Genomic DNA, 27,440 nt, shown 5'->3' on the forward strand with positions numbered 1-27,440 from the left:
CAGGCAAGCCTGATCTCGTCAGATCTCGGAAGCTAAGCAGGGTCAACTTTGGCAAGTACTTGGATAGGAGACCTCCTTGGAATACCAGCAGCCGGGAGGTGGGGGCAGGCTTTATTCAGCCACCTCTCTGAATATCCTGCAGGGCCCCCAGTAGCGGTCAGTCACCAGAGGTCGCCATGACTTCCAGGTGCACACACACACACTCACTCACACACATACATGCACACATGAACCCCCCCCAAACAAAAAAAACTAAAGTATTTTTTTTTGAGAGCCACTTCTCATTAAAAAATAAAAAGATTCCCCCTTCAAGGATATTTTTACTTACGGACTGATCTTCATTAATTGGGTCCTGCACACTCCCACCACACTGTGGAACCCACGGAGGATCGAACATGGGCACAGAGGGCATTCCCAGCACAGGGGACGGCAAGGTGAAGTTAATACTGGGCGGAGGAATCTAGGGAAACAGACCAAGAGGAAGGAACGCAAAGGAGGTTGGTTGTGTAGCGACACATGGCTTCTGTCCATGCTGAAGAGCATCTCTTGGCAGAATGAGGGGAATAACTCCCGAGTGTAAATATGACAGACTATTTAATGCTATGAGAAAATGTGGGAATTTTGATGTGGGAAAAGGTTAACGTTTTCTGATACTTGTCTCAGAACTGTTCTCTCCCCATCCCAAAGAAAGATGCACTGTGCCAAGAATGATAATTTCACCCACCACAGGAGCCGAGCTGATTCCAGATGATGACTGTGCTAGGGTTCCCAGACCCTCACCAATCAGTGGGCCAGCAGGGGGGTCTTACCGGCAGCAAACTGAGGCCCAAGCCTTTTTGGCCAGCAACACAGCAATGTTGCATGACGGAAGTGACGTCATCGCATTGGTGGTGACGTGTGGACACTCTGGTATTTGGGCAAAATCTCTACGGCTTCTCCCGGAGAGTTTTCGCCCAAATGCCAGATCATCCCAACATCACCACTGACATGACAATCTCATTTTCAGTGCTCACCAGAAGTGACATTGCTGTGTCACCTCTGAGGGGCCTAGGCCTCAGTTTGCTGCTGCTGAGTCCACCTCTCCCCCACCAGTTGCTAGGGGGGACCTGGCAACCTTAGACTAGGGTTGCCATCCCCACAAAGAGCTCCACCGCACCCGACATGCCTGGCACGATGATGTCATCCAGAGGTGGGCACGTTGCATGGGAGACGCTCTAGCATTTGGCTAAAAAACTCTGCAGTTAACCATAGAGTTTTTGGGCAAATGCTAGAGCGTCCACTGCACGACGTACCTAGCACGTTGACGTCATTTCTGGGTGATGTTATTGCAGTGTGTGTACAAAATGTGCACCAGAAGATCCGGGGAAACAGCAGGTAGAAGGTAAGCACCTGGCAACCCTACCTTAGACTGCACAAGGTTTTAGGCTGTTGAGAGATGCTGATAGGGCTAATCGTAGCCATTTTCCAAAAGGTTGTGTTATTCCTTATTCAATCAGAACTTTATTCCTGTTCTGCCTCAATTAGCCTCCATTACGACAAGTGGCTGTAAACTCCAAAGCCTTATGGTGCTGGGGCGGTGGGGGAAATGATAGAAATCTGGAGGTTTGCAGATACAGCCTCAGTCAGCTCTGAATTTTATCGGACAGTGTCGTCATTTACCTTAAAGATCTGCTGAGCTCCTTCTTCCATCCGCGGCCAGACTTGATACCTGAACCTCCAAAGGGTGTGGAACTTGAGAATTGCATTCAGCCTTTGCACGGCCTCGGGGTGATGGAATTCAGACATCAGCATATCCGATACCGCCTCGGGCACTTTTACGGCACACAGAAGGAACATGGCAGCTAAAAGAAGCAAATATTTTGTGAACTGATTTCTTTCACAGTCTGGATATACTATTTTGCAATTTAAAAGCAATGGCTGGAAGGGGAGAAGTGGAATTACCCCGTTTGTTTGCAGAAAAGAGCAGCAGTCCGGTGGCACCTTAAAGACTAACAAAATCTGTGACGGCACATGAGTTTTCATGATACACTGTTCCCTTCTTCAGATACCTATCTGAGGAAGTGAGCAGTGACACACAAAACCTCATACTCCACCACAATTGTTGTTAGTCTTTAAGGCGCCACTGGACTCTTGCTCTTTGCGACGGCTACAGACAGACTAACCCATCTCGATCTATCCCCATTTATTTGGTTGGCTGTTTTATTTTAAATATGTTTTTAATTTTTATTTATAGTTTTCCATAATTTACACAGCCTTTAGCAGATTACATTTGTATTCTTGTGAGTCACTTTTTTACATCGTGTTATTCAACCATATGTACAATTTCCCCCATCTTTTTTCATATACCTCTTGGTCCTTCCCTTGTAATATCAAACTTAACCTGTCCATTTCAGCCAACCGTCGCAGTTTTTCTATCGGTTCCTCTTTTGAGGGTATTTTATCTGTTTTCCAGCATTTTGCTAACATTATTCTAGCTGCTGTAAAAATATATGTAATTAAATATCTATTTTCTTTGTTACATTGTTCTGGAAACATATTTAATAAACATACTTCTGGACTATATGGTTCAATTGTTGTTATTTCTTTCACCATTTTAAATATTTCCCCCCAGTATTTTTGTACTTTTTCGCATCTCCACCACATGTGTAAATACGTTCCAACATTTTTTTTACACTTCCAACTTAGCCCCCCACAAGGTGACAAACAATTACAAACACTAAAACCAGCTTTAAAATACAAAGAAGAGGAAGAAGAGGAAGAGGAGGAGGAGGAGGAAGAAGAAGAAATTAAACAAAGAAGGCGGGTCAGTGAGGGAGGAAAGCAGAAAAGGCTTCACCCTCTGGCAGAAGACAACCATTGAGAGAGATAGACAGATCTCCCTGAGGAGGGAATCCTATAGTTTTGGTGCCACAACAGAAAAGACCCTTCCTCAGGCTGCCATGTATCTAACCTTGGAAGCACCCAAACCAGGGCCTCCAAAGATGACTGGAGTGGATGTGTAGGTTCACGGGGGAGAAGGTGGTTCTGAAGGTATGCTGGCCCCAAATCGTATAGGGCTTTAATGGTCAATACCAGCAGCACCTTGAATTAAAGGTCAATACCAGCAGCATCTTGAATTCCTCAGTAGTCTGTACCATCTGTAAATTCTGGACAGTCTTCAAGGGCAAACCCTTGTAGAATGGACGGCAGTAGTCTAATCTAGGTGTTACCAGGGCATGCACCAAAGTGGCATGATCTTTCCTGCCCAGGAAAGGCTACAATTGGCTCATCACCTGCAGCTGGTGAAAGGCACCCCTGGTCACCACGGCTCACTGTTTATTCGACAGAAGGCCTGGTTCTGGGAGCACCCCAAAGCTATGCAGCAGCTCTTTTATTTATTGTTTTGATTTTAATGGCTGTTTTCACATTTTGATTTTCTCAATGGCAACCCTCCCCCCCTCGAATAAAGATAGGGGAAGTGAACAACATCAACTGGCTTTGCTTATACTTATGAAATTTGCATTGTAAACATTGTAAAAGTATAACCAAGTGTCTTCTTCGGTGAGGTCATTTTTCCCAATTGTATTGAGTTGGCAATCCTGTGTGGAAAACATTGCTCAGTAAGGGAGAAAAAAAGCATAAGAATTAGAGTACATAGGAAGGACTCGACAGGACGCTCGGTGACACTTCTGTTCCGATGGACAGAACGTTGCAGGATCCAAAGCCAGGCAGGGGCCACCTTTGTAGTCCGTACCGGCACAAAGCCACTGTCACTGGTGCTGCTGTGTGCGCAAGCACACTCTTACCTGCTGCACCGGCCATGTGCTCATCCATGCTGAGCAGCAGCTCCCAGGCTGCAGGCTGGATGTCCCCGTACATCTCTTCTGTGAGGACGGGAGCTGCCTTGATCAGCAGTGATAACGGGGCTGGGGACAGACTCATCACCTGCAGGAAATGCAAGCGGGCAACACACAATAGGACCAATAAAGCTAGGCAATGGCTTTCATAACCCTTTCAAGTCCCACTTAGCTTAACTGGGTTTCTTAAGGACAGGGCAGTTGCCAGGGCACAGGGCGTGTGGCAGGGCCCACTGCTGTCAACCCCCCTCACTTATTTGCTAGTGTTCCACCATTACTCCCAGTTACTCTCACTGACCAGTGACACTAGGAACAGGGCTGCGGGCAGTTGGGGAGCTCACAAGCCGGTAGGGGAAGGACAGACAGGCAGATGGGAGGCGGACTTGGGAAAAGGAAGGAGGGTATGTGTGGGGGCCTGGGGGTGGGTGAAAGAGGGGAAGGGGGCCCTGAAAACCTGGAAGCAGCCCTCCTTAACCACACTTGAGAGTGCTGCAACTGGGTGGTCCTGCTTCTAACTGATCAATTGGCACTATGATCAACGAATACGTTTTCATCCTTGCCTCTGGTCACTAGGGTTGCCAACCTCCAGGTGGTGGTTGGAGATCTCCCACTTAATTAATTAAGTATCATGTGGTATTCTGTGTAGACTAACCAGGAGATCCTAAGATTGTCCGGCAGCCACAAGTTCTAGCTCTTTTAGCGTGCAAGCTAGACTTGTTTCTAAGGCAAGAGGCATTTCAGAGGTGGTTTGCCGTTGCCTGCCTCTGCGTCATGACCCTGGTATTCCTTGGAGTTCGCCCTTCCAAATATGAGCCAAGGATGACCCTGCTTAGCTTCTGACGGGCTAGCCTGGGCTATCCAACTGATCTCCAGGTGACAGAGATCAGTTCCCCCTGGAGAAAATGGCCACTTTGGAAGGCGGACTGTATGGCATTATACCCGCTCGAAGTCCCTCCCCTCCCCAAACCCCACCCTCCTCAGGCTCCACCCCCAAACCTCCAGGTATTTCCCAACCCAGACCTGGCAACCCTATTTGTCCCAGATGACCAAAAACAAACACAACTTATGGGGGCACTTTGCTTTGGCCAGTCTAATCAATGCTATCATCTCTATGCTTCCCAAGAATAGAATAATAAGCATTCCCAAGAATAAAATTTAGGTCTGACAAGGAAATGGATTGAGGAGCTGATGATTCTTCACACCGCTATTTCCTCGCCCAGGCAACACTCTTATTGGACAGTAAAAACAAGAGCAGCTCGATTTGAGTCCAGTAGCACCTTAGGGCGATTCTGCATTGGCTTTTCCCTCTGTTGTTTACCAAAGGTGCAGCTCAAAACCACATTCAAATACCCTGGGGCAACGCCGTCGTGACTGCGAAGTCACCCCTGAATGGCCACCTATCTATTCAGAAGGTACCATAAAACCCGACGATCAAAAAAAGTGAAATCGGCATGCAATGCAGGGGGGAAATTTCTGTTCCAAGGTGGGCTTGGTGAAACAACGGACGGAAAAGGCAATGCAGGGTCGCCCTTAGAGAAGAAGGGTTTTTTTTAGGGGGGGGGTCTAAGCTTTTAAGAGTCAAAGCTCCCTTCCTTTGACTCTCAAAGGTTTATACCCCAAAAATCTTGTTGGTCTCAAACGTGCTACTGGACTCAAATCGAGCTGTTCAACGGCAGACCAACCCTCTGAAACGATCTAGAAACATGAAGCCCCCCTCCTTACCTGGTGCCGGATGTATTTCAACATCCCAGAATCCTTCTTTCCTTCCAGATTGGAATCTATCACTCTTTTCTTCAGGGAGGGGGTTCTCAAGCACGACTTGTCCGAGCACTGGAAGAGAAACGGTGTTTACCAAAGAAGAACTGGAACCTTCTCTGTGTCTAAGCTGGGGTGTCTCGGCCTTTTGAGTCTGTGGGCACCTTTGGAATTCTGACACAGGGGGGTGGGCCCAATCACAAAATGGCCACCTCAGAAGATGGAGCCAACCACACACACACATAGAGGAAGCCCCAGTGCCCAGGAAAAGAAGACTAATTTTGAAAAATACACTGGGAAAGAGAGAGATAGAGGAGGAGGAGGAGGAGGAAGAGATTGGATTTATCCCCCACCCTTCACTACCTGAAGGAGTCTCAGAACAGCTTACAATCCCCTTCCCTTCCCCTCCCCACAACAGACACCCTGTGAGGTAGGTGGGGCTGTGGGAGAGCTCTCCCGAGAACTGCTCTTGAGAGAACAGCTCTGAAAGAACTTATGATGGACCCAAGGTCACATCAGCAGCTGCATGTGGAGGAGTGGGGAATCAAACCCGGTTCTCCCAGATTAGAGTCTGCGGTCTTAACCACTACACCAAACTGGCTCTCACCAACACTGTGGTTATTTTAATCTGTACAGTCAAATCTCCAATGGCCAACTGGGCAGGAGCCCCATTTGGCCCCTCCTATTTCTCAAAACACTTGGCAGGCGCCAGCAACACTGTTGGCAGGCGGCATGGCACCCATGGCCACCACATCGGGCAAGCCTGATCTACACAATTTTTGTCCCCCCCAGGGCTCTCTGCCGTAGGATAAGGCCCCACAGATGAAGTTAACCTGAAGAACTGGGGGAGCCTCACAGCGGCAGGCTTACCTCTTTCTGCTTTTTGCCCCGAGTCACATTATTGAGCAAGTTGTTTTCACGGAGGGAATCCACGGTGTCTCCGTAGAGGAGCTTGATTGCCCGGACCAGCCGTGCGCAGGAACGGCTGTGGTGGAGGTAGCAGTGAGGGTGACAGTAGTCAATGTGGGTGCAAATGAAACTCTGCTGGTTGCAAAGCAGGATCATCACCTGGAAAGGAAAAGGCACCCCCAAGGCATTGGCGGAGTGGCAGAACCAGGCTGGACCCAGAAAAGAAAGACCCGAACTTTCCAGAGGAGGGCTGCCAACCTCCAGGTGTGATATGGAAAAATATATGACACTGCGTCAGATGATTCATGGGTTTATGCTAAAGGTAGATTTATTTTGTGCTTTTCATTTTTTAAATTTTTCTATACCATGTATGTTGATTGTTTAATACTGTATGCTTTTTTTTTGATGCTACAAGAAGTGTCTGGGTATGTTCCCCCAAGGTTTAATCGGTCCCTGGAAAGAGGGGTCCCCCCCTCCTGACCTTTGAGGCCTCCTAGGACTGAGTTTAATTAATTGTAGAATAATTTAGTTCAAAGATTAATTTGATGATCTATTGTAAATCTATTATAATGAGCTGAGATTGTTTGAGAATCTTATAAACATTAGCATGTGATAATTTTGGAAGAAGAAAGAAGATGAAAAAGATATGAAGATAAAGCATGCAAATGAAGTTTTGTTTTTCATCATATTAATGATTTTGGTGGCATTACATTTATAAAATCCTTTCTTCAGTAAAACAGAATGCAAAACAAAAAGATTGTATGCTTGTGGTTTTAATCGGTTTTCTAATTTGTATCGAATCTCCCTGCTGTAAACCGCCCTGAGCCCCGCGTAAGGGCGGTTAATAAATCCAATGAAATAAATAAATCATAAATAAATATTATATAAATATTAGTGTCAAGTATTACCAAACATAGGTTCACCCAACCAATACATCAAAGTGCAGGTTTACACTATGTTGAAACATTCAAGCAGCACCTAGTAATTTACCCGTATCGAATACAATCTTTTTCAGGGACAGTGATATACGTACAAGACATAAGGCGCAATAAATTCTCTTTGTAAGTATAAATCTCTTAAAATAGCAGCTTTTTTCTAGGGTCCCATCGGAACCCTTGCGGCAAACATAATAACTTATCTAGGAGAACATATCTCTCAAGTTCTATCAGGCAGGTGTGGCCCGGAGATCTTCCAGAAATACAGCTGATCCCCAAGCTACAGAGTTCAGTTCCCCTGGAGAAAATGGGAGCTTCAGAGGGTGGGCTCTGCTGAGGTCCCCTCCCCAAATGCCACCCTCCTCAGGCAGCATCCTCAAATCTCCAAGAATTTCCCAACAGGGGGTGATGCCGTGGAGCAGCCATTTTGTCCGGGGGAACTGATCTCTGTACTCTGGAGATAAGTTGTAATGCTGGGAGGTCCTCAGGCCCCACCTGGAGGTCAGCAGCCCTACTCCCAATTATTCTTTAAAAGTTTTTGTATTGTTCTACAGACCTGAGGGGTCCCCCTAGCTTTGTAGAAAGCTCTTCCTTCTTTGTTCGGATCAGTAATCTTCAACCCCTGGGCTGGGACCTTCAGATGAGTCATGGAGGCCCACCTGCTGAGTCATAGGTGCCTCCGAAACTGCCTCCCCCCCCTGGCTTTTGGGAAGGACCCACTGCTAGAGAACAAGGGCATCATGCCTCCTGCCTATCCATGCATGGACATCAAGAGGAGCACCAAGAGAGTGTGATCAGGTCATTCAGTGGTGGAAAGGATACCTCCATAGTTCCGACCTATGACTTGTCCCTTCTTATGGTAGATCTCCTGGTGTTCAGGTTGTGTATTCTGTTCTGCTGTCCACAGCCCTGGCCTGCTCTGACTTCCCTGTTCTTTTCCTCTCTCATGCTTGCAGTTCAGTGGGTCTAAGGTTATGGTTGCCAGCCTCCAAATGACAAAGTTCAGGTCCCCTGCTTCAGGGTGAACTACGGATGCCAGCCTCCAGGTGGGGGAGTGGAAAAGGAAACAAACAACAGTGATATATTATGCCACAAAAGTCTCCAAAAACTAGAAAAAGAAATTTCTAGTTTTTGAATACTTTTGTGGCATAATATATCACGGTTGTTTGTTTCCTTTTCCACTTCCTTCCTGTGATCTTTCTCCTTGGTTTGCAGCAGCCTCTAGGTGGGGCCTGGGGATCTCCCGGAATTACAGCTCATCAGAGTAAAGTGCCCCTGGAGAAAAAGAAGGCTTTGGAGGGTGGACTCTGTGTCATTGTACCCCACTGAGGTCCCTGCCCTCCCCAGGCTCCACCCCCAAATCTCCAGAGATTTCACAACCTGGAGCTGGTAACCCTACTTGCCCCCCACCGGTGGACAGGGAGACCAGGCAACCCTAGGGTGGACTGTAAAGAATTACACCCTGCTGAAGTCTCTCCCCAAACCCCAACTTCCTCATGTTCCACCCTTAAATCGCCAGGAATTTCCTGGCTTGAAGTTGCCAGCCCTATCCGATGACAGCATGGAAGGCTTCGAGTTGTGTACAGGTCTGCAGAGGTTGAGGATCACTGATCTAGATGACCACCCGTCAATACTAAGCATCATTCCTGTACTCGGAAATTCTAGGCCAGCACTTGTGTCTCTTACTTACGTGTAGCCAAGACATATTCCGATGGTAGTTTTCTTCTGTGCCGGTGCTGCTCAGCACTTCCGGTTCTATGCTGGGTTCGCTTGTGCTCCACGGGCTGCCTTCTTCAAAAGCAAAAGACACACGCAAAAGTGGTTGTCTTCTGACACTACCTGCATGCTTTTAACCTAAGGTGTATGCTTGTAAACCAGGCCAGTTGGTTGACACCGACTAACATTGCTCCTTCGCATGCTGAAGGGCGCAGAAATTTCGTGCTTTAACCGCACCAGCCGAACAGCTCCAAATGGAACTTCGGCTACTTTTTCAAGAATTCGTTCCTTCGATGGCCTCCCTCCTGCCCCCACCTTGCCCTTTTTCTCGCCCTTGTTTATTAGCCGGACTGGTCATTACAAGCATAATTCTTAACCGCCATTCACCAGACAACTAATCAGGGACGAGCCCTGCTCCCTTTTTCTGGAAGAGGGGAAGGTCAGTAAAGAGTGGAAGGAAAAATCCTTGCATCATCATGATGCTCGAAATTATTGGTTTCAGTGATCTGCATTGACTGGGCTCTGTTTTTTTGCTTTTTAAAAAAGTCAGTAAATGTACCCCCCCCCAGCAGCTAGATTACATTTGCTACAGCTGCGCCTGCCACAAACTAGTTAGGGCCCCTCAGAGGATGAAAGGGGGGGAAATCCTGACCCATACTACAGAACAACGGCCAGGGACGCAATGTTCCCTCTAAGCTGAGTTAGTGTGAGCTAGCTCACAGTTTTTCAGCCTCCAGCTCACACATTTTCTGTCTTCGCTCAGGAAGGGATGGCTCCAGAGCCAACTCATTTATGCAGCAGCCAAATCGCTCGCTCACAACTTTAATGCCGGTAGCTCACAAAGTAGAATTTTTGCTCACAAGACTCCAGAGCTTAGAGGGAGCATTGCCGGGGAGTCACACTCTGACCCCAGAGATTCCTGCATTCGTCGATTACCAGCGGGCCACCTGTTTTGCCAGACCTTTAGCTGAGAGGTTGCTGACTGGAGGCTGTTATGTTAAGGCTAGGAAAGACGTGACTCAAAAGTCAAACTGGTGGTCCTCCACCCCCATTTGGAAGTGAAGAGGTAGCTAGCTAAACTCTGGTTTCCCCCGCAAAAGAGAAAGAGCATGGGCAATGCCACTGAGACCAGCAAAGTGAAAGAGGTTCAAGTTCAGGGTTTCTCTGTTCCTGACTTCTTCTTTTTTCTATACAAAAACTCTAAAGGTAGCCATAGTTTGGAGATTCGCAAGCACACATATATTTATATCTCATACAGCGCAGAATATATACACATACTGTATATATAGCTCTATGCACAGTACATAACATTGATATGAGATATGTATATACATTACGATACCATCGATATTATATATGCCACAGATATATAATAGATGATATTTTTATATATACACCTTCCTAAGCATGGCATGCATTCGGTTGGCAAATGCCTATATACTGAGTCCATGCACCAAACATTTAAGGGACTTGGCATCCATGGAGTGGAACGGAAGGGGCTACCTAGTGCACCGGGGGCAGGATTCAAACTGGGTCCTTGCCGGGGGCATTTAAGTCATGCAAAAAAAAAAAAAGTGTGACCTCCTGGATTCAGCTGGTACTAGACGGATGTATGCCTAGCCTACCAGCCTTTCTCCTACTTTCAAGGGATTTCTCTCCTAGGTGAGCTCAGGTTGCTTGCAAGCTCAAGATGCTGCTTCATCCTCCCGTTCCCTTTTTTTTAAAGCCCGGCTCATCTATGTTACCTATGTCAGTGACAGTGTCCCTGCTGTGGGACAGCTGAAGGTCCTCATTCTCAGACTCTGAGTCCTGACGGGATAACTTGGTGCTCTTTAGGCTGCCGGCCCGGCGAATGCTGGACAGGGAACCCCCTTTCTTCACCCGGAAACTGCGGGTTCCTTTTATCTGGAGCAAGCGGGAGCCTCCTATCCTGATCTTCCTGCTGGGAACTGCATTGAAAGAATAAGAGAGGACTTTTTCCCCCTTAATTTCCCCCGATTTTAAATAGAGATAGAATAAATATAGAAATAGTAGTAGTAGTAGTTATACTCTTAACCCGCCCCCAACCTCCCTCTCGAGGAAGAGCGAAAGAGCGGCAAGAGGCTCCCTCCAAAGCCAACGCCAATGCAGCTCCGTTAATTGTCCAGTCCAGGACGCCTTCCAGAAAGGCGAGAACACGTTTTGTGCGGATTCCTCAGATCCTCGTTACCCCTAGATGCAGCCGTTAGGATCAAGGAAACACAGGGTGTGAAGTACAGCCGGAAGCCCCATGGCTAAAGAAGGAAAGCGACTCTTTGCATCCAACAAGTTGCTCCCAAGTTATTCGGGAGCAAGTCGAAGGACCAAATTGTTCTCTTTCGGTGCCTGCCCGGTTGACTTTTGCTATTGCAACTGCACCAATTACCAGCGAGGCCTTGGGGGCGAGACTACCCTCCTGCTAGCCCGTGGGGTGTTCAGATCTTCTTACAGGATTGTTAAGTATCCAATCGTGTAGCCACTGTGATTGGAAATAGGCTGCCCACTTCCTTCAGCTAGGAGCCTAACTTCGCTTATCCAGTGCGGATATTACCTTTCCGTTTATCGTCGTCTTTGTACCTGAAACGTCACCAGAGCTCTACAGAGAAAGTAACAACACGTGGGTCCTGCTCTTTCAGACAGGTCGGAAGCTTTCACGCATTAAAGACATCTGTGGATGCTGTTGTTGGTTTATGAGCACGTAAACATGGGATGGTTCGAAGCAACGGTCGGTCGTTTGCATGTTGTTCTGCACTCGGCTCTAATGCAGCACATGGCATTATGCAAGCCCAAATGTTGCAACACTCAGTCGGACATCTACGTAATAAGATGTGGCGCCAGCGTGGTGTAGTGGTTAGAGTGTCAGACTAGGATCGGGGGGGGGGGCCCAGGGTTGAAACCCTCCTCTGCCATGGAAGCTAGCTGCATGACCTTGGGCCAGTCAGACTTTCAGAGCCTCACCTACCTCACAAGGGTTGTTGTGGGGATAAAATGGAGGAGAGGAGAATTATGTCAACTGCTTTGGGTCCCCCACTGGGGAGAAAGGCAGGATATAAAAGTGGGAGAAAGTGCCAGTGTGGTATCGTGGTTAAGAGTGGCAGACTCTAATCTGGAGAACCGGGTTTGGCTCCCGACTCCTCCACATGAGGCCTGCTGGGTGACCTTGGGCCAGTCCCAGTACTCCCAGAACTCTCTCATCCCCACCTACCTCACAATATGCCTGTTCTGGGGAGAGGAAGGGAAGGTGATTGTCAGCCGCTTTGAGACACATGAGGCCTGATTGGTGACTTTGGGCCACTCCCAGTTCTCTCGGAACTCTCTCAGCCCCACCTGCCTCTCAAGGTGCCTGTTGTGGGGAGAAGAGGGGAAGGCAATTGTAAGCCACTTGGAGACACATGTGGCCTGCTGGGTGATCTTGGGCCAGTCATGGTTCTCTTAGGACTCTCTCAGCCCCACCTGCCTCACAAGGTGCCTGTTGTGGGGAGAGGAGGGGAAGGCAATTGTAAGCCACTTGGAGGCACATGTGGCCGGCTGGGTGACCTTGGGCCAGTCATGGTTCTCTTAGGACTCTCTCAGCCCCACCTGCCTCACAAGGTGCCTGTTGTGGGGAGAGGAAGGGAATGTCGTTGTAAGCTGCTTTGAGACACCTTAAGGTAGAGAAAAGTGGGGAATAAAAACCTACTCTTCTTCTTCTAAATGAAGTAAATAAATGAATTCATCAACATACGGGGCAAAGGGCAATATGGATAAATGATGGCTCTGTCTCTTTTTTTGTAAAGGGTAGAGGGGAGAAGTGTTGAGAAAAGATATACCTAAATATCGGTCAATGAATGCATCAACATACGGGGCTAAGGGCAGTGTGGATAAATGATGGCTCTGTCTCTTTTTTTGTAAAGGGTAGAGGGGAGAAGTGTTGAGAAAAGATATACCTAAATATCGTTAGTCAGGGCTTGGGAAGAATCTTGAGAGGATTACCACAGCTGACACTGGAGAGACAGAACAGCTAAGAAACATCCTGGCCTAATGAGGCCCAGACCAGCCGTACCCTTCTCTCCGACCTTCAGGGTCCAGCAGAGAACAGAAAGATCCAATAAAGCCATGTAAACAGACGGCTTGTAGAAGGGACTTTGGACACCATTATTTGAACTGTAGGCAGCTTTGGAAGCCCATCTGGTGGGAAAATGGGCTATAAATACAATGAAATCAATCAATATCAAATCCTTTGTATCTATCAAAATCTTAGCTCAACAAACTACAATGATAATGAGTACAGGGATCACTGGAGCTAATCCGTGTTCTGTTCTGACAGTTCATCAGTCTTAATGGTTATATCTGAAGGAGTCTGCATGCACACAAAAGCTTATACCCAGAATTAAACTTTGTTGGTCTTAAAGGTGCCACTGGACTCATACTGGGTTCTATTGCTTCAGACTAACACAGCTACCCACCGGAATCCGGGTATATTTGTGTTCATTTTGCATCTGCCTTTTAGTGATACCAAAATCATAGCTTTTCCATGGCCATTAAAGCACACCTTGGTAGCCCCAACAATGCAGTGATTATCACACAAGTGATATGGAGTTGGGGAGGGGCTATGGCTCAGCAGATGAGCCTCTGCTTTGCATACAGAAGGTTGCAGGTTCAATCCCCAGCATCTCCAGTTAAAAAGGACCAGGCAGGAGGTGATGGGAAAGACCTCTGACTGAGACCCTGGAGAGCGGCTGCCAGTCTGAGTAGACAATACTGGTGCTGATGGACCGATAGTCAGATTCAGTATAAGGCAGCTTCATGAGTGTTTAAAACTGAGGTCCATCAGTGGCTATTAGCTACAAGATATAGATGGAACTCTCTGTATGGGGCAAGTGATGCTCTATATTCTTGGTGCTTTGGGGGAGTGACAGTGGGAGGGCTTCTAGTGTCCTGGCCCCACTGGTGGACCTCCTGATGGCCCCTGAGTTTTGGCCACTGTGTGACACAGAATGTTGGACTGGATGGGCCATTGGCCTGATCCAATATGGCTTCTCTTTATGTTCTTATGTTCTCTTAAGAGCATGATGTGCAATTCTTCCCAGAAAAGCCTGCTTTTACAGTAACCCATCTCCCTACACAATTCAAGAGCTGACTTTAAATAATTTGCAAATGATCAGACTGACTTCAGACAGAGCTGTCACCAAAAACAAATAAATACAAGATGGGACACAACCATAGTCCACCAAAACAAAAGAGGCTCTTGTGTTTGATGGGCACTGCTTCCTGGTGGCAAACTTCAGACACACAGCAGGTAACAAACTTGTTTCATGAGGGTCAAATACATGAGTTGGGACACAGGTGCTTCCTTGGGCTCCATAACCCCCTGAAGAGGCACTTCCACTGGTGAAAATGGCATGGGAGGGAGAGCTTGAAGCCCTTCCTCCCCACTTGCATGGTTCAGAGCCATGTGGAATAACACCAATCCAACAGGTGACTACGAGTCGAGCAGGGCACTCGTATCCCAGCTCGTGTCGCATATATCGTATACCTCAGCCCTGTGAAGTGGCACGTTCTCAACATGGTAGTACTGAATCAGATGACTTAAAAGTATTCACTGCGGGTGTGGAGGGGGAGATATTTGTGAATTTCCTGCATTGTGCAGGGGGTTGGACTAGATGACCCTGGAGGTCGCTTCCAACTCTATGATTCTATGATTCTATTCTTGACAATTAATTGCCCAACTGCCACTTAAATACCTCCAAGGAAAGAGAACCCACAGTATGTCTGAGCAGCTGACTCCACCGCTCAACTGCCCTTATTTCTAATGTTTTCCTAATATCCCACTGATATCCCCCTGCGACAGACTGCACTTTTTAAAAGCTTAGAAGTGCTGTGTAAACAGATAAAGGACTATGAAGGGTTAGTTCTTCACAGAGCCAGAGAGCCTTGAGTGATAGACTGTTCCAAGAGATCTGACTGGTTAGCATCAGATGAGCAGAGAAAGACTTCTGAACTGGATGCTGAGGAGAGAGGCCGTCTGATTTCAGCCCTAGCTGAGAAGAATCAAGTACTGACAGTTTCGGGATTCATCCCTGACTGACCAGTATAACATAGACAGGAGAACTTGGGGAAAGTTGGCAAGGAAGTTTGGGAAGTAGGCAAAGACTCTCATTTGGACCAAAAAAAAGGGGGGGGGATAGTGAGATGAGAATTTCCCTACCCAGTCGAACAGGGAGTAAGCTCTGAAGAGTGTAGAGATCCCTAGTCTGGTGTGGTTAGAAACTGCCTGTAGAAACCTTAAGAATCAGTTAAAAATGTAAGACAAATACTGGTGTTTCAAGAGAAGGGGTCTGGGTACTGAAAACCAAAAGAGTCAGAAAATATGTGAAGAAAATGTATTTGAGTGTATGGGAAAACACTGGAACAAAGGTCTCTCAACATAAATATTTAAGTAACTGTGAATAGCTTAAGAAATCCTCATTCGCCTGAAACATAAGAACTAAAGAGTGCATATACTGATTTTATCTCAGAATTATCTATATTGTTACCTCAGAAATTTTACCCCTGATTTCACCTGACCTTTCCCCTGTATGTTGAATAAAATATTTTGTTAATTTGGAATATAAAAACTTCTCAAGTGCCATTTAAGTCGCATAAGTTAAAGGGGGCTCCCATTCCTTCCCTCAGGTTCATGGGCTGAGCAAACAGCCCCAATATTATACTGTGACAGGGTGGGACAGCCACAATTCTTCAGGAAAGAAGAAAACAGACAACTAAGGCAGCTCAGTCACAAAAGGGACACAAAAATGGATGGGAAATCTTGCCTCTGAGGGAAGAAAGTGGACGAGGCCATCGTACCCCCCATTCATAATTTAAACCCATTATTACCTGTCTTCCACTACCAACTGAAACAGAGCCCTATCCTCTTCTAAATGACAGCCCTTCAAATACTTGAAAAGAGTATCCCCACTCAACCTTCTCCAAGCGAAACATTCCCTATTCCTGCAGCCTTTCTTCATAAGACTTATTTTACAAACCTCTAATCATCCTCATAGTTTTCCTCTGGGGCCATGGCATAAGTTTTAACTCCATTTTCCTGACCTCCCAAAAGCTGCTGTTTGTTACATGGGGGGAAACATACAGACATTGTATAGTCAACGTAAATGCTTCACCCAACATGCATGGCTCTTCCAGCAACTCATCTGATTCAAGTCACACTGCGATCAGATTTAAAGGGTTGGATCCTATGACTCTCTCTTCTGCTATATTGGATCCTTTGACTGTCTTCTACCAAGGCTTTGTCTAACAGAGAAAGACTGCCTTCAACAAAGAGAGACTTTTCTCAATGAGAGGACCATTCTCCATTGGAGAAAGTCTTTCTTCCTTGAAGGAAGACTTAGGAAAAGACACATAGGATCCAACCCAGTGTGTGTGTGTGTTTCTTTAATGGTATCTTATTCCTTGAAAACCATTACGTATTCCTTGAAAACCATAACTGCCTGATTCGTACACTGCAAAGTGGCTCAAAAAAGTGGTTTTGCCATTATTCTACACTGTATCTCATAACCTGGGGTACCATTTTGATCCGTAACAGCTGCTGAAGCAACTATTGACTGTGTTTCGTATTGCAACACTTGAACCGTAAAAGAGAATGACAATTTGAAGTTTTGCTTGTTGTTTTGCATGAGATGGCATTACAACGACAGACATTTTGCTGCCTGAGCAACCACAGTGAGGTTATGTCTTGACATTACACATCATATTTTGGGATTAGCCATTGAGAGCCACATAGCAGATTCTCTTTTGTGCAGGGGGGGGGGAGCAAAACTGCGCAGGGAGCGCGCGAACGGATCCTGTGGCCTGTCATATCGCTTCTGGCTTTCGATCTTTGGAAAAAAAGACTTCTCTTTTGTGGCATAAGACCACATTAAAAGGCTGTTGGAATGCTTACCTAACTAAATTTGGTTGTAACGTAGTGCGTCTGAACACGATCTTAAGTGCTACTGAAATCATAGGCCTGAAGCATTGGTCAACATGCACTGGTTTTCTCAATTTTTGTACTTCGGAGTGGGAAAATGTAGAATTTATATGGATTTTTGCATGCCACATCTGGCTGTGAGAACAGACATCGACTAATGTTTCAGGGGTTTTTTGGGGGGATGCTTCCTCAGAACTCAGTACCGCTAAAGTGAAGGGGCCTTTGCTGCCATAGAAATGCGCTTAGCAATGAGATGCTCCCCCAAACCTTTTCCTTTATGGCTTTAGATGCTAGAGACAGTTCAGCCATGTGGCTCCATGGTTATTTGCCTTATAATACAATAAATTCCAGCACCAAATACCGGGGAGGGGGATAGAGTGGGAAGCTTTAGTAGGGTTGACGAACCTTTCTTCTCTTCGCAACCCGTGTCAGATTTCAGGGTGTGGCTGCTACTATGCAAGGAGTCTTTGGAGTCTTCGTTCTCGTCCAGAACTCCTGCAAAGCTGATCTTCCTCTCATACCTGTGCCGGTCCATCTCCGGGTCCAAACGCAACCGACAGCTCTCCAGATCCTATAAGCATCGTGCAAACCACAGAAGTGGGTTCATTGGCTAAGGTTTCCTTTTGGAATGCAAAAAGACTTAGGGCAGAAATATATGTTATATGAGTAGTTCCGTGATCCTTCCCCCTCCCCCTTTTTGGGGGGGTTTCACTTTTTTAAATTTTATTTTGAATTTTTAAGGTAATACAGAATGAAAAAAGGAAATGAGAGAAATTCTTAAAAATATAATAACAAAAACACAATATAAACAGAATTTTTAGAGATTTTAAGGAAATTCCTTGATCAAAATGTGTGTGTGTGTGTGTATATATATATATATATGTATGTATGTATATGTGTGTGTGTGTGTGTATACGCACATATACATACACACACACACATATATGTATGTATGTATATATGTGTATATGTATATATGTATATACATTCCGTGGTCATGTGGCCGGCATGACTAAACACCAAGGCGCACGGAATGCTGTTACCTTCCCACCGAAGTGGTACCTATTTATCTACTTGCAATTTCTTGCTTTCGAACTGTTAGGTTGGCAGGAGCTGGAACTAGAGACAGGAGCTCACTCCGTCATGCGGCACCCGGGTCTCGAACTGCTGAACTACTGACCTTCCACAGCATCTTAACCACTTGAGCCACCGCAGCTCCTTATGTATATATGTGTATATGTGTATATGTATATATGTATGCATGTATATACATACATATGTATGTATAAAGAGTATATGGCATAATAACTTAAAGAATATATATGGCGTAATGAGTTAGAAATATATATGGCATAATAGCTTAAAGATATATATAGCATAATAGCCTAAAGAATCAGTATAACGACCTATTCAACATATTCTATCATTTTCTCTTCATAACAGTCACATAAAAATAATGTCCTTAATATTTCATATTAAAACGTTCATATAATTTTATCATATAATGTTAAACCAGTCAAATTCATAACTTCAGTTTTTTAAAAGGAGACTGGGTTGGTAAGGGATATTTAACTGTTCCTTCTTGTCCTCACTTTCTGGAGTTGCTTTTAACTCGGAGTTCCGGTTTTGGCATGGCAGCGACAGTCCAGCTCCCAAGAGGCTCCGGGAAGCTGTGCCGGACTGCCGAGCCTGGGTGGGGGGTTAAACTCTTCTAAGAGCCCCTTGGGACTCCCTCAAAGAGGGGTCCCGAGGAAGAGACTTGATCCTGGGATCTCCACTTGCGGCGGCAAGCGAATTGAGCCTGGATTGTCCCAAAGCGCAAGCTCCAGCAAGAGCAGTCCTTTTAGCTGTGGAGCCTCAATGCCGGTGGAAGGGGGCCAGCGGTATATTCTGAACTTCGAACTACTAGCAAGATTTCATCTTCATTGTGAGTACTCTTAATGGCACTTTTGGGAAAGATCTGAGAATCCCCTTTAAAGAAAAGTAGAAGATCGGAAGGGTGGAGGATACCCCCCCCTTCTCTAGAAATGGCTGGACAAAGAACTGAGTATGGTGTTTTAAAAGCTAGTCAAGGGCTAAAGAGAACTGGTAGATGTCTAGAACTGTTAAGCGTGGATATAAATAACATGGCTTTTTAAAGAAAATTGACCCTGGGGATTATAACACTAAATTGGTGGATTATGTTTGGTTTCAGCAGTCTTTTCTTTTTTAAATTTTGGATTTTTAATCTGACCAAGTGAATTTTCTAGAAGATACCTATTGGATTACAAATATTGTTAACCATATTTGGATTATTGGGAAATATACGTATTGGATTATAGCTATTTTTAAAACCCATTTGGATTACAAATTATAGAAAAGAAGAAAAAAGAAATATCAACAGAAAATAACTGGACTGGAGCTCACTTTCGTTTTTCAAACATCACTTCTGCAGAAGAAAGACATGAGATTAGAACTTGTTATGTCCTTGTGGTTTAGTTGTTGCTACTACTAAAATATTGCAGGAACAGTTCTGTGACATAAACACTGGATAATTTATGTTTGAAGTCTGAATGGGGGGGGGGCTTTGTGTGTTTAACTAAGAGCTTTTCATTTTAATACCGGAGTTGCTTTTAACTCCACTGGAGAAAATTTGTGAGTACGCATACATTTTCCTCAGCATAAATAAAAACAGGTTGAGGGGCAATTTTTCAAGGGGCAAATGCACCTTTATCTTCCAGCTTTCCACCAAGAAGCCCCAGTGTCCATCGCTGGGTTGCCAACCTCCCGGTGGCGCCTGGAGACCTCCCAGAATTGCAACTGATCTCCAGACTCCAGAGATGAGTTCCGCTGTAGAAAATGGCAGCTTTGGAGTGGAGGCTGCTCTCTCCAGGCTCCACCCCACCAAATCTCCAGGGATTTCCCAACTAAGAGTCAGCAACTCTAGTTCATGGAGTTATGTCATTCACGACAACCCTGTCAGGTTAAGCTGAGAAAGAGTGATCCAGGATGCTTCAAAGTGGGGCCAGAATTTAAACCCAGGTCTCCCCATATGTAGGGTGCCATCTTATGCAGAGTTACACCCTTCTAAGTGAAGGATTATTTGAGTAGCAGATTGCTCAAGCCACATAATGCAGCACAGCCCATATGGTTTGTGTGTGCTGACAAGAACAGAGTTACACACGGAGCCTCTTTGTCATTGTAAAACTAATGAGTCCTTTATTGTAAGGAACTCCATTCTAGGCAGGATAGGGTCGAGACTGGATTCTAATCTAGTCTAACTAGCTAGGATGGATAGAGATGCAGAAAGCACGTCCTGTCCTCATGGTCCCAAGATGGAGAAGAGTGGCACAGTGTGGAGAGAAGGTGTCAAAGCTGGAAAGAAGGAAGGCTCCCTGAGGAGTCAGCCAGTTCACACAGTAAAATCCAGTTGGAAAGTGCACTGAAAGCGGATCGAAGGTGGATTATTTAGTGTGTGTGACTGCAGCCTGAGAGTAGCAATCTACACATCAAAGGGATAGCATCAGAGAAATACAAGGGATGGATGATCAGAGTCCTGGCCTATCTATCTCTTTGAATCTATTATAGCCCCCCTCTGAAGTCTGAGGCTAAGAGACAGAGCAAAGTCCTTCACTTCCAACACTAAGTTCATTTATGCTGATTTGTTTATCAGGGTATAACGCTCTTCTTAGGTTGGCTACGAATGCAAGCCTCCAGGTGGGATCTCCCAAAATTACAGTTCATCTACAAACTACAGAGATCAGTTTCCCCCGGAGAAAATGGGTGCTTTGGAGGGTGTATCAGACTGAGGTCCCTGTCCTCCCCAGGCTCCACCCTCGAAGCTCCAGGAGTTTCCCAGTCTGGATCTGGCAAACCTACGCATCCCCCGCTGGCAACCCTAAGGCTAGCATTGTAAGGGGGTAAAAAAAAATTATATCACCATATTGGTCCATACAAAATCCAGCATCAAGAACAAAATCTATTTAATACCTTTTTTATGGGACCAACCAATGTAGCACAAAACTGTAAGAGTGTGACAGTCCTAAGACTACTTTCCTGGAAGTAAACCCCATTGAATAGATCTTAATCCACCTATGTGTTTTTAGGATTATCCTGTGACAGGCCCATCCTGAGCAGCAGTACACCCTTCTAAGCCCGTTTTATTTATTATTTATTTATGTATTTATAAACTGGATGTATTAATCGCCCAATCCCTGCTATTGCCAGGCTCTGGGCGATGTAGAGTGTCCATAAAACACAACCAGATATAATCATTAAAACATTAAGAACACATATCCAATGAAAAGAGATGCTGAATACTAATCAATCTGAGTCCAGACTGCCAGCTACTTTGCAGGCAGGGGGGGAAGAAGGCAAAATAAAGGTAAATGGGCATGGAAGGGTATGACTCTGTTTAGTCTGTTATCTACCAGACAACAGGCGTTCTCATCTTTGTGGTGGCTTTGACTCTACAGTTCCAGTCCCTCTGACTTCGCCAGCATTGTAATCAATTTTAGCTCATTTTCAATTTTTAACTCCCAGATTCAAGTATAAAAAGCCATTTTTTTTGGGATTCCCAAATATACCTGAATACCAATACTGGTATTCTATTGGTACCTGAAAATGTTCAGTATTCCTGAAAATTTTCAGCTCCATTATAGCCTATGGGGCCATTATAGTCAATGGCCAAAATCTTCTAACAAGTATTCAGGGGGCTAGGGGGGAGGGGTTTGAGGTAGAGGCACAAAATTTGTACTGTAGCTGCTGGAGCCTCTCCCCAAAGACCCTCCAAGTTTGGAAACGTTTGGACCAGGGGGTCCAATTCTAGGGGCACCCAAAGAGGGTGCCCCCAATCCTCCACTGTTTCCTATGGGGATGGGGGAAAAGGCAGGCAGCAGTGTCTCCCCGAGAAAGCCGGGCATTCAGTATTCGGCAGCTGAATCGGCTCAGGGGATCTGAGTTGGTATGTAAAATACCAAAAAAATGCTGGAAAAGTTTTTTTCGGTTTGGCTTTACCAGATGCACACCCCTACTCTCAGACCTTCGAGCGAGAAGAAACGTTATATGAGGGTACTACTGGGGAAGGTAATCAATTATTACATGAATCATCTTGTTAGGATTAAGACTATCAAGGTACAGTTTTAAAAGGCTGAGGCTAAAAATAATGCGGAACAAACATATAAAAGGATTTGTGATTAAAGTCCCCACCAGTTGAGTCAGTCGTGTTGAACTGGAATGGCAGGTGTTATTTAGAAGCTGTAATGAGTGACTTATTTATTAATTTTAATAATCTAATGTTTGATGTTTTTAACTTCTGTTATGCATTGCCCAGAGCCCTGAGCACACAAGGATTGGGCAGTCCATAAATTTAAAGTATAAATGAATAGAGTGTTTTAATTTTGAAGAATTTTGTTTTTCACTGTGCTAAAAGTTGCATATAAAAAACCAAGAGTTACCCTGCTGACTAAAAATCAACACTAATTTAATTAGACAGTGTTGAACAAGGAAAAGTTTTGCACTATCCACAAATAAATAAACCAACCCCCCCAAAAAAATAATTGACAATTTGCTGCCCTTTAAAACAGCTTCATTCGAGTCTGGTAGCATCTTAAGAGGCTGAGTTCCCTCTAAGATGTCTGGTAGCATCTCAGAGGCCAAGATGCTATTGAGATGCTACCAAGTCCAGTAACATCTTAAGTTGTGTCCACACAGGCAGGTTGCCGCGGTAGTATCCCACTGAGAAAAAAGCCGCTGGAGTTAGGTGCGCTTCACAGCACTCACACCGGTCCCACAACACCAGCTGCATTGGGTAGCCAGCCCATGAAAGCCATTTCACATCGCTACCACACCACCAGCACGGAGCCATGGCTGATGCACCCCTCTGATTGATTGGGTTGCTGAGAACGGCATACTGCCATGCCAGAAACGGGAGGGCCGTTCACATGCCTCCTGCACTTCCGTGGCGCGCCCGGCCGATCAGATGCCGAAAAAGCTGTCATGGAAGCACCTCACCCAGGAAACCACCGGATTTCCCCGGTAGCTTTTTAAGCTGACGGGGAGTCGTTCTACCACGAGGTGAGTATGGATGACTGTCGGGTGCCAGATGTGTCCGTCTGATCATGCTGATTTGATCCAGGGTGGAGGATTGACTGTGTTGGGGCAAACTGCCCATGCGATCACAGCTTTAGAGGCCAACAAGATTTTGGGAGTATGATCTTTCGAGGGTCAAAGCTCCATTTCCCCGGTAGCTTTTTAAGCTGACGGGGAGTCGTTCTACCACGAGGTGAGTATGGATGACTGTCGGGTGCCAGATGTGTCCGTCTGATCATGCTGATTTGATCCAGGGTGGAGGAGTGACTGTGTCGGGGCAAACTGCCCATGCGATCACAGCCTTTTTAGCCAACAAGTTTTTCGGAGTATGATCTTTCGAGGGTCAAAGCTCCCTTCAAGAGAGGGAGGGCAGGGAGGTTTGCATCAGTGCTTAGTTCTTGTGGCCCTTTCTTACACACTCAGGGAAATGCTGATCACCACTTTAGAGTCAGGAAGCAATTTTCTCCAGGCCAGTTTGTCCAGGGATCCTGGAAGGTGTTTTTTTTTTTTTTTTTTTTTTCAGCTTTTGGGTTTGGGGGAAAAGGAAGCAATTTTCTCCAGGCCAGTTTGTCCAGGGATCCTGGAAGGTGTTTTTTTTTTTTTTTTTTTTGCCAGCTTCTGGGTATGGAGCACAACTCACTGGTGTGTATGTGTGGGAGGGAGGTATTTGTGAATTTCCTGCATTGTGCAGGGGGTTGGACTAGATGACCCTAAAGGTCCCTTCCAACTCTATGATCCCATGATTCATCAGATACCATCTGATACCAGAAATCTGACAGGGGGAGCTCTGATTCTCCAAAGCTCATACCCCGAAAATCTTGTTAGCCTCTAAGGTGCTGCTTGACTTGAATCTAGCTGTTCTACTGCCGACCAACTGGGCTACCTTCTAAAACTGCCCTTTAAATATGCTCAGAAACCCACCTTAGTGATGGGCCACCATAGCTCATCCAAAGGCAGAGCTCACACCACCTTCCAGGTATCTAACCATCTCTTCTGTGCGCAAGGACCAAGAGGAAGAAAAGATGGATTATCGATGTCTTTGCTCTCAAAGCGGGGTGAGAGGGGGAGGAGAAAGCAGCAAAACTTGCTCACTGCTTAAAGTCCTTTGGGCAAGAAAGACCAAGGCACAGAAGTTCCGTTTTGAAAAAAAAATCCCTTATGAAAGTAGGTCTTATGTTACATTGGATCCAACTCTACGTGTCAAAAATAGTAATTATATGTTACACTGTTGCTGGTTTAACATTCAAAGGCTTTTTCACCCCACCTGTCTTGCAAACAGCAGGATCTTAAATCTGTCAGACTTTTAATCAGCTTAATATTTAGTTGACAATAAAAGCTTTGCTTCCCGCTGGCCCTAATTACAGTCAAAGTTTTTGATTCTAAATGTAATTACCGTGGTGCATCTGGTATTATTCTGTCTTTCTAAACCAGTCCTCAACTGAATTAATCATCAGGCAAACAAAGAATTTACAAGCACAAGAGGGAAAGTTCCATTTATGTTCCATCTTTCTCCTTTAGTATCTGTATTTTAATGAATCCCGGATTTTAAAAACAATTTTGGGACTCTGGAAAATTGCCAGTTGCAGTAAATGCCTTTTTTGTTTTATGATCAGCTGCTCAAATTCAGTCGCACCTCTTAGAACTCCACCTTCAATACTCATTATCTCCTTTTGTCTTGAGACTAACTGATAATATCAGCCATTGAATGTTTACACCTTCATATTTAATATCTCACCAAGACTTGTTTTTCTCCTGAGTGTTTATCATCATGCGTTTACTACGATGGATACATAAGAGCATTTACTACGATGGATATATAATATTTTACTTCAGCTAGAAACGGAAGATGAACAAGTGAAAAAATGTATGATTAAGTGGAAGTGGAACCTTAAAGGACAGATATCTATGCAACAATGGGAACGACTATGGGAACAACTCTAGGGAAAAGATATCAAATTTACAGTCAGCCAGACACTAAGAGAAAATTGGTACAAAATGTTTTTCAGATGGTATATAAATCCAAAGGACTGTGAGAAAGCACATAAAAACTACAAAGAATGCTGGAAATGTCAAGGCATAGATGGACCCTTCTTTCATATGTGGTGGACTCATAAAATACACTGAAAAATGTAGAAAAAATTAAATTCCTAATGGAAGCCAAGAGCATGCTATTAGGTATTCTGCCTAAAAAATTATCTAAAATTTTAGAAGAACTATTCAAATACATGATGGCAGCAGCTATAACTATCTATGCAGCAAAACAGAAAGGAGACGTCTGTCCACATTTAGAAGAATGGGAAAATAAACTTGCTGAATATGCAGTAATGGAAAAATTAACAACCTATTTGAGAAACAGATCTATTACAAAGTATGAGGAAAGATGGAGTGTGTATTATGTGTATTATGCTAGCAGGAGACAAACTTAAAGTGAGAAAATATCATATACAAATGTATGGTAATGACATAGAAATAGAATTAAAATCTGTTCTAAATGTAATTTCCCAAATATAAATGAGTTCTCTATATGATATATAGACTTTCTTTTACACCATGATATACTACTTATCTAATAAAGGTTCTAATGAATATGTAGAAGTGGCAAAAATATGTTATGTTGAATACATAGTATGATGAAACCAGTGTAGTCAAAATAGATTAGTTACCAAACTTCAAAGTTAAATGATGACTACAGTTGTACCCCACAGATATAAGAATGATTGTATTTTATAGATAATATCTTTAAAAGTCTTCTCTACTTAAAACATGTGTTTTTACTAATACAATTGATTTTACTTGTTGTATGTAACAACCCATAATATTTGATCAATTTGATGAATCCATATTTTCTCCTACCCGCTCTGCCCCTCTGTAACCCACTCTTTCTTGAGAGAGAAAAATTAATCAAAAAATTATAATGAAGGGGATGAAAGGGAAATTATTCTTGGTCCTATGTATTATGTGCTATATGATTGTCTTTGACAAAGGCAATTATATTGTATAACCTATTTTTTTCCTTTTTTCCTTTTCTTTTCTGTACCCCCACTGTTTTTCAAAAATAGTTCTTTAAAAAAAAGAGAGAGAATTGCCAGTCGCCACTTGCCATACTGAAATTCAAACAGAAATTTTACATATCGTTCATTTGAATCTTGTTTGACCACTCACTGCTTAGCAGTTATATTTTAATAATCACTGTATTCCAATTTCATGTTTATCCTGCCGTACTATTCTCCAGTCTGTATCTGGTCTATCTCCTCTATCGTTGTGCCTCTAACTAACCTTCTTGCTCCATTTCTTCTTCACAAGGTTGTTGTGAAAATAAAAATGAGACAGCTCTAGACCGTACCCTGTTCCACATGACCAGGGCAGGGAACAAAACAGGCCGCGGCCTCTATGCCCGGTTGTTGGCCCTCCAGAGGAACTGGTTGGCCACTGTGTGAGACAGGATGCTGGACTAGACGGACCACTGGTCTGATCCAGCAGGGCTCTTCTTATGTTCTTATTAGAGAAAGGCCTCAGCCTCTATGCCCTGTTGTTGGCCATTCAGAAGAACTGATTGGCTGCTGTGTGAGACAGGCAGAGGAACTGGTTGGCCACTGTGTGAGACAGGATTCTGGACTAGATGGACCACTAGTCTGATCCAGCAGGGCTCTTCTCAAGTTGTTAGGAAAGCCTCTGCCTCTCTGCCATGTTGTTGGCCCTCCAGAGGAACTGGTGGGCCTCTGTGTGAGACTGGATGCTGGGCTAGATGGACCACTGGTCTGATCCAGCAGGGCTCTTCTTATGTTCTTATGACTTGACGGCCCAGTCCACCACCTCGCTCTAGCCACCAAAAAGCCTGTGTTAATCTCTCCGTCTCTGATCCTGTGCCCATTAATACACTTCTTCAGATGCTCAGACGATCTGCCAAACTTTACTTGCCCATTTTTATTTCTTCACCCTTTCTAAACTGTCTGCAAGTTAAATTTTTGGTTGCTTGCTTACCACAAGAGGTTCGGTACGTGGCCTGGGCATGTAAGGAAAAGTCTCCCGGAGGAACGTGGTGATTTCCAGGAGAAGCTGGCAAGCAGCCATCTTCAGGGCAAAAGGACAACAACATTTGGTGGGGTTCACAGTACCTGAGAAGTGATATATACATACATATATATTTGTTAAGGGAAAAGTCTCCATTTAAAAAAATCTGGAACTAAGAACAAATGGACGTCACACATGGTACACAAAGCAAGCTCCGTATGAAACACGGTGGTCCCTTTATGCTAT

The 27,440-nt window shown here is 44.8% G+C and overlaps 1 protein-coding gene across 1 annotated transcript in view; it reads right to left on the reverse strand.

Moving 5' to 3' along the window:
• Nucleotides 1-27,440, reverse strand: part of UNC80 (unc-80 homolog, NALCN activator) — a 220,484-nt gene that overhangs the window by 86,875 nt on the left and 106,169 nt on the right. The window contains 8 exon segments of the mRNA XM_015421519.1: nucleotides 329-460; nucleotides 1,660-1,841; nucleotides 3,786-3,924; nucleotides 5,559-5,666; nucleotides 6,462-6,659; nucleotides 9,126-9,226; nucleotides 17,520-17,685; nucleotides 27,165-27,298. Of these exon segments, the coding sequence (XP_015277005.1) occupies nucleotides 329-460; nucleotides 1,660-1,841; nucleotides 3,786-3,924; nucleotides 5,559-5,666; nucleotides 6,462-6,659; nucleotides 9,126-9,226; nucleotides 17,520-17,685; nucleotides 27,165-27,298 (1,160 nt within the window).

This window comes from Gekko japonicus, unplaced genomic scaffold, assembly GCF_001447785.1.
Source record: "Gekko japonicus isolate JY-2015 unplaced genomic scaffold, Gekko_japonicus_V1.1 scaffold1139, whole genome shotgun sequence".
Lineage (NCBI taxonomy): Eukaryota > Metazoa > Chordata > Lepidosauria > Squamata > Gekkonidae > Gekko > Gekko japonicus.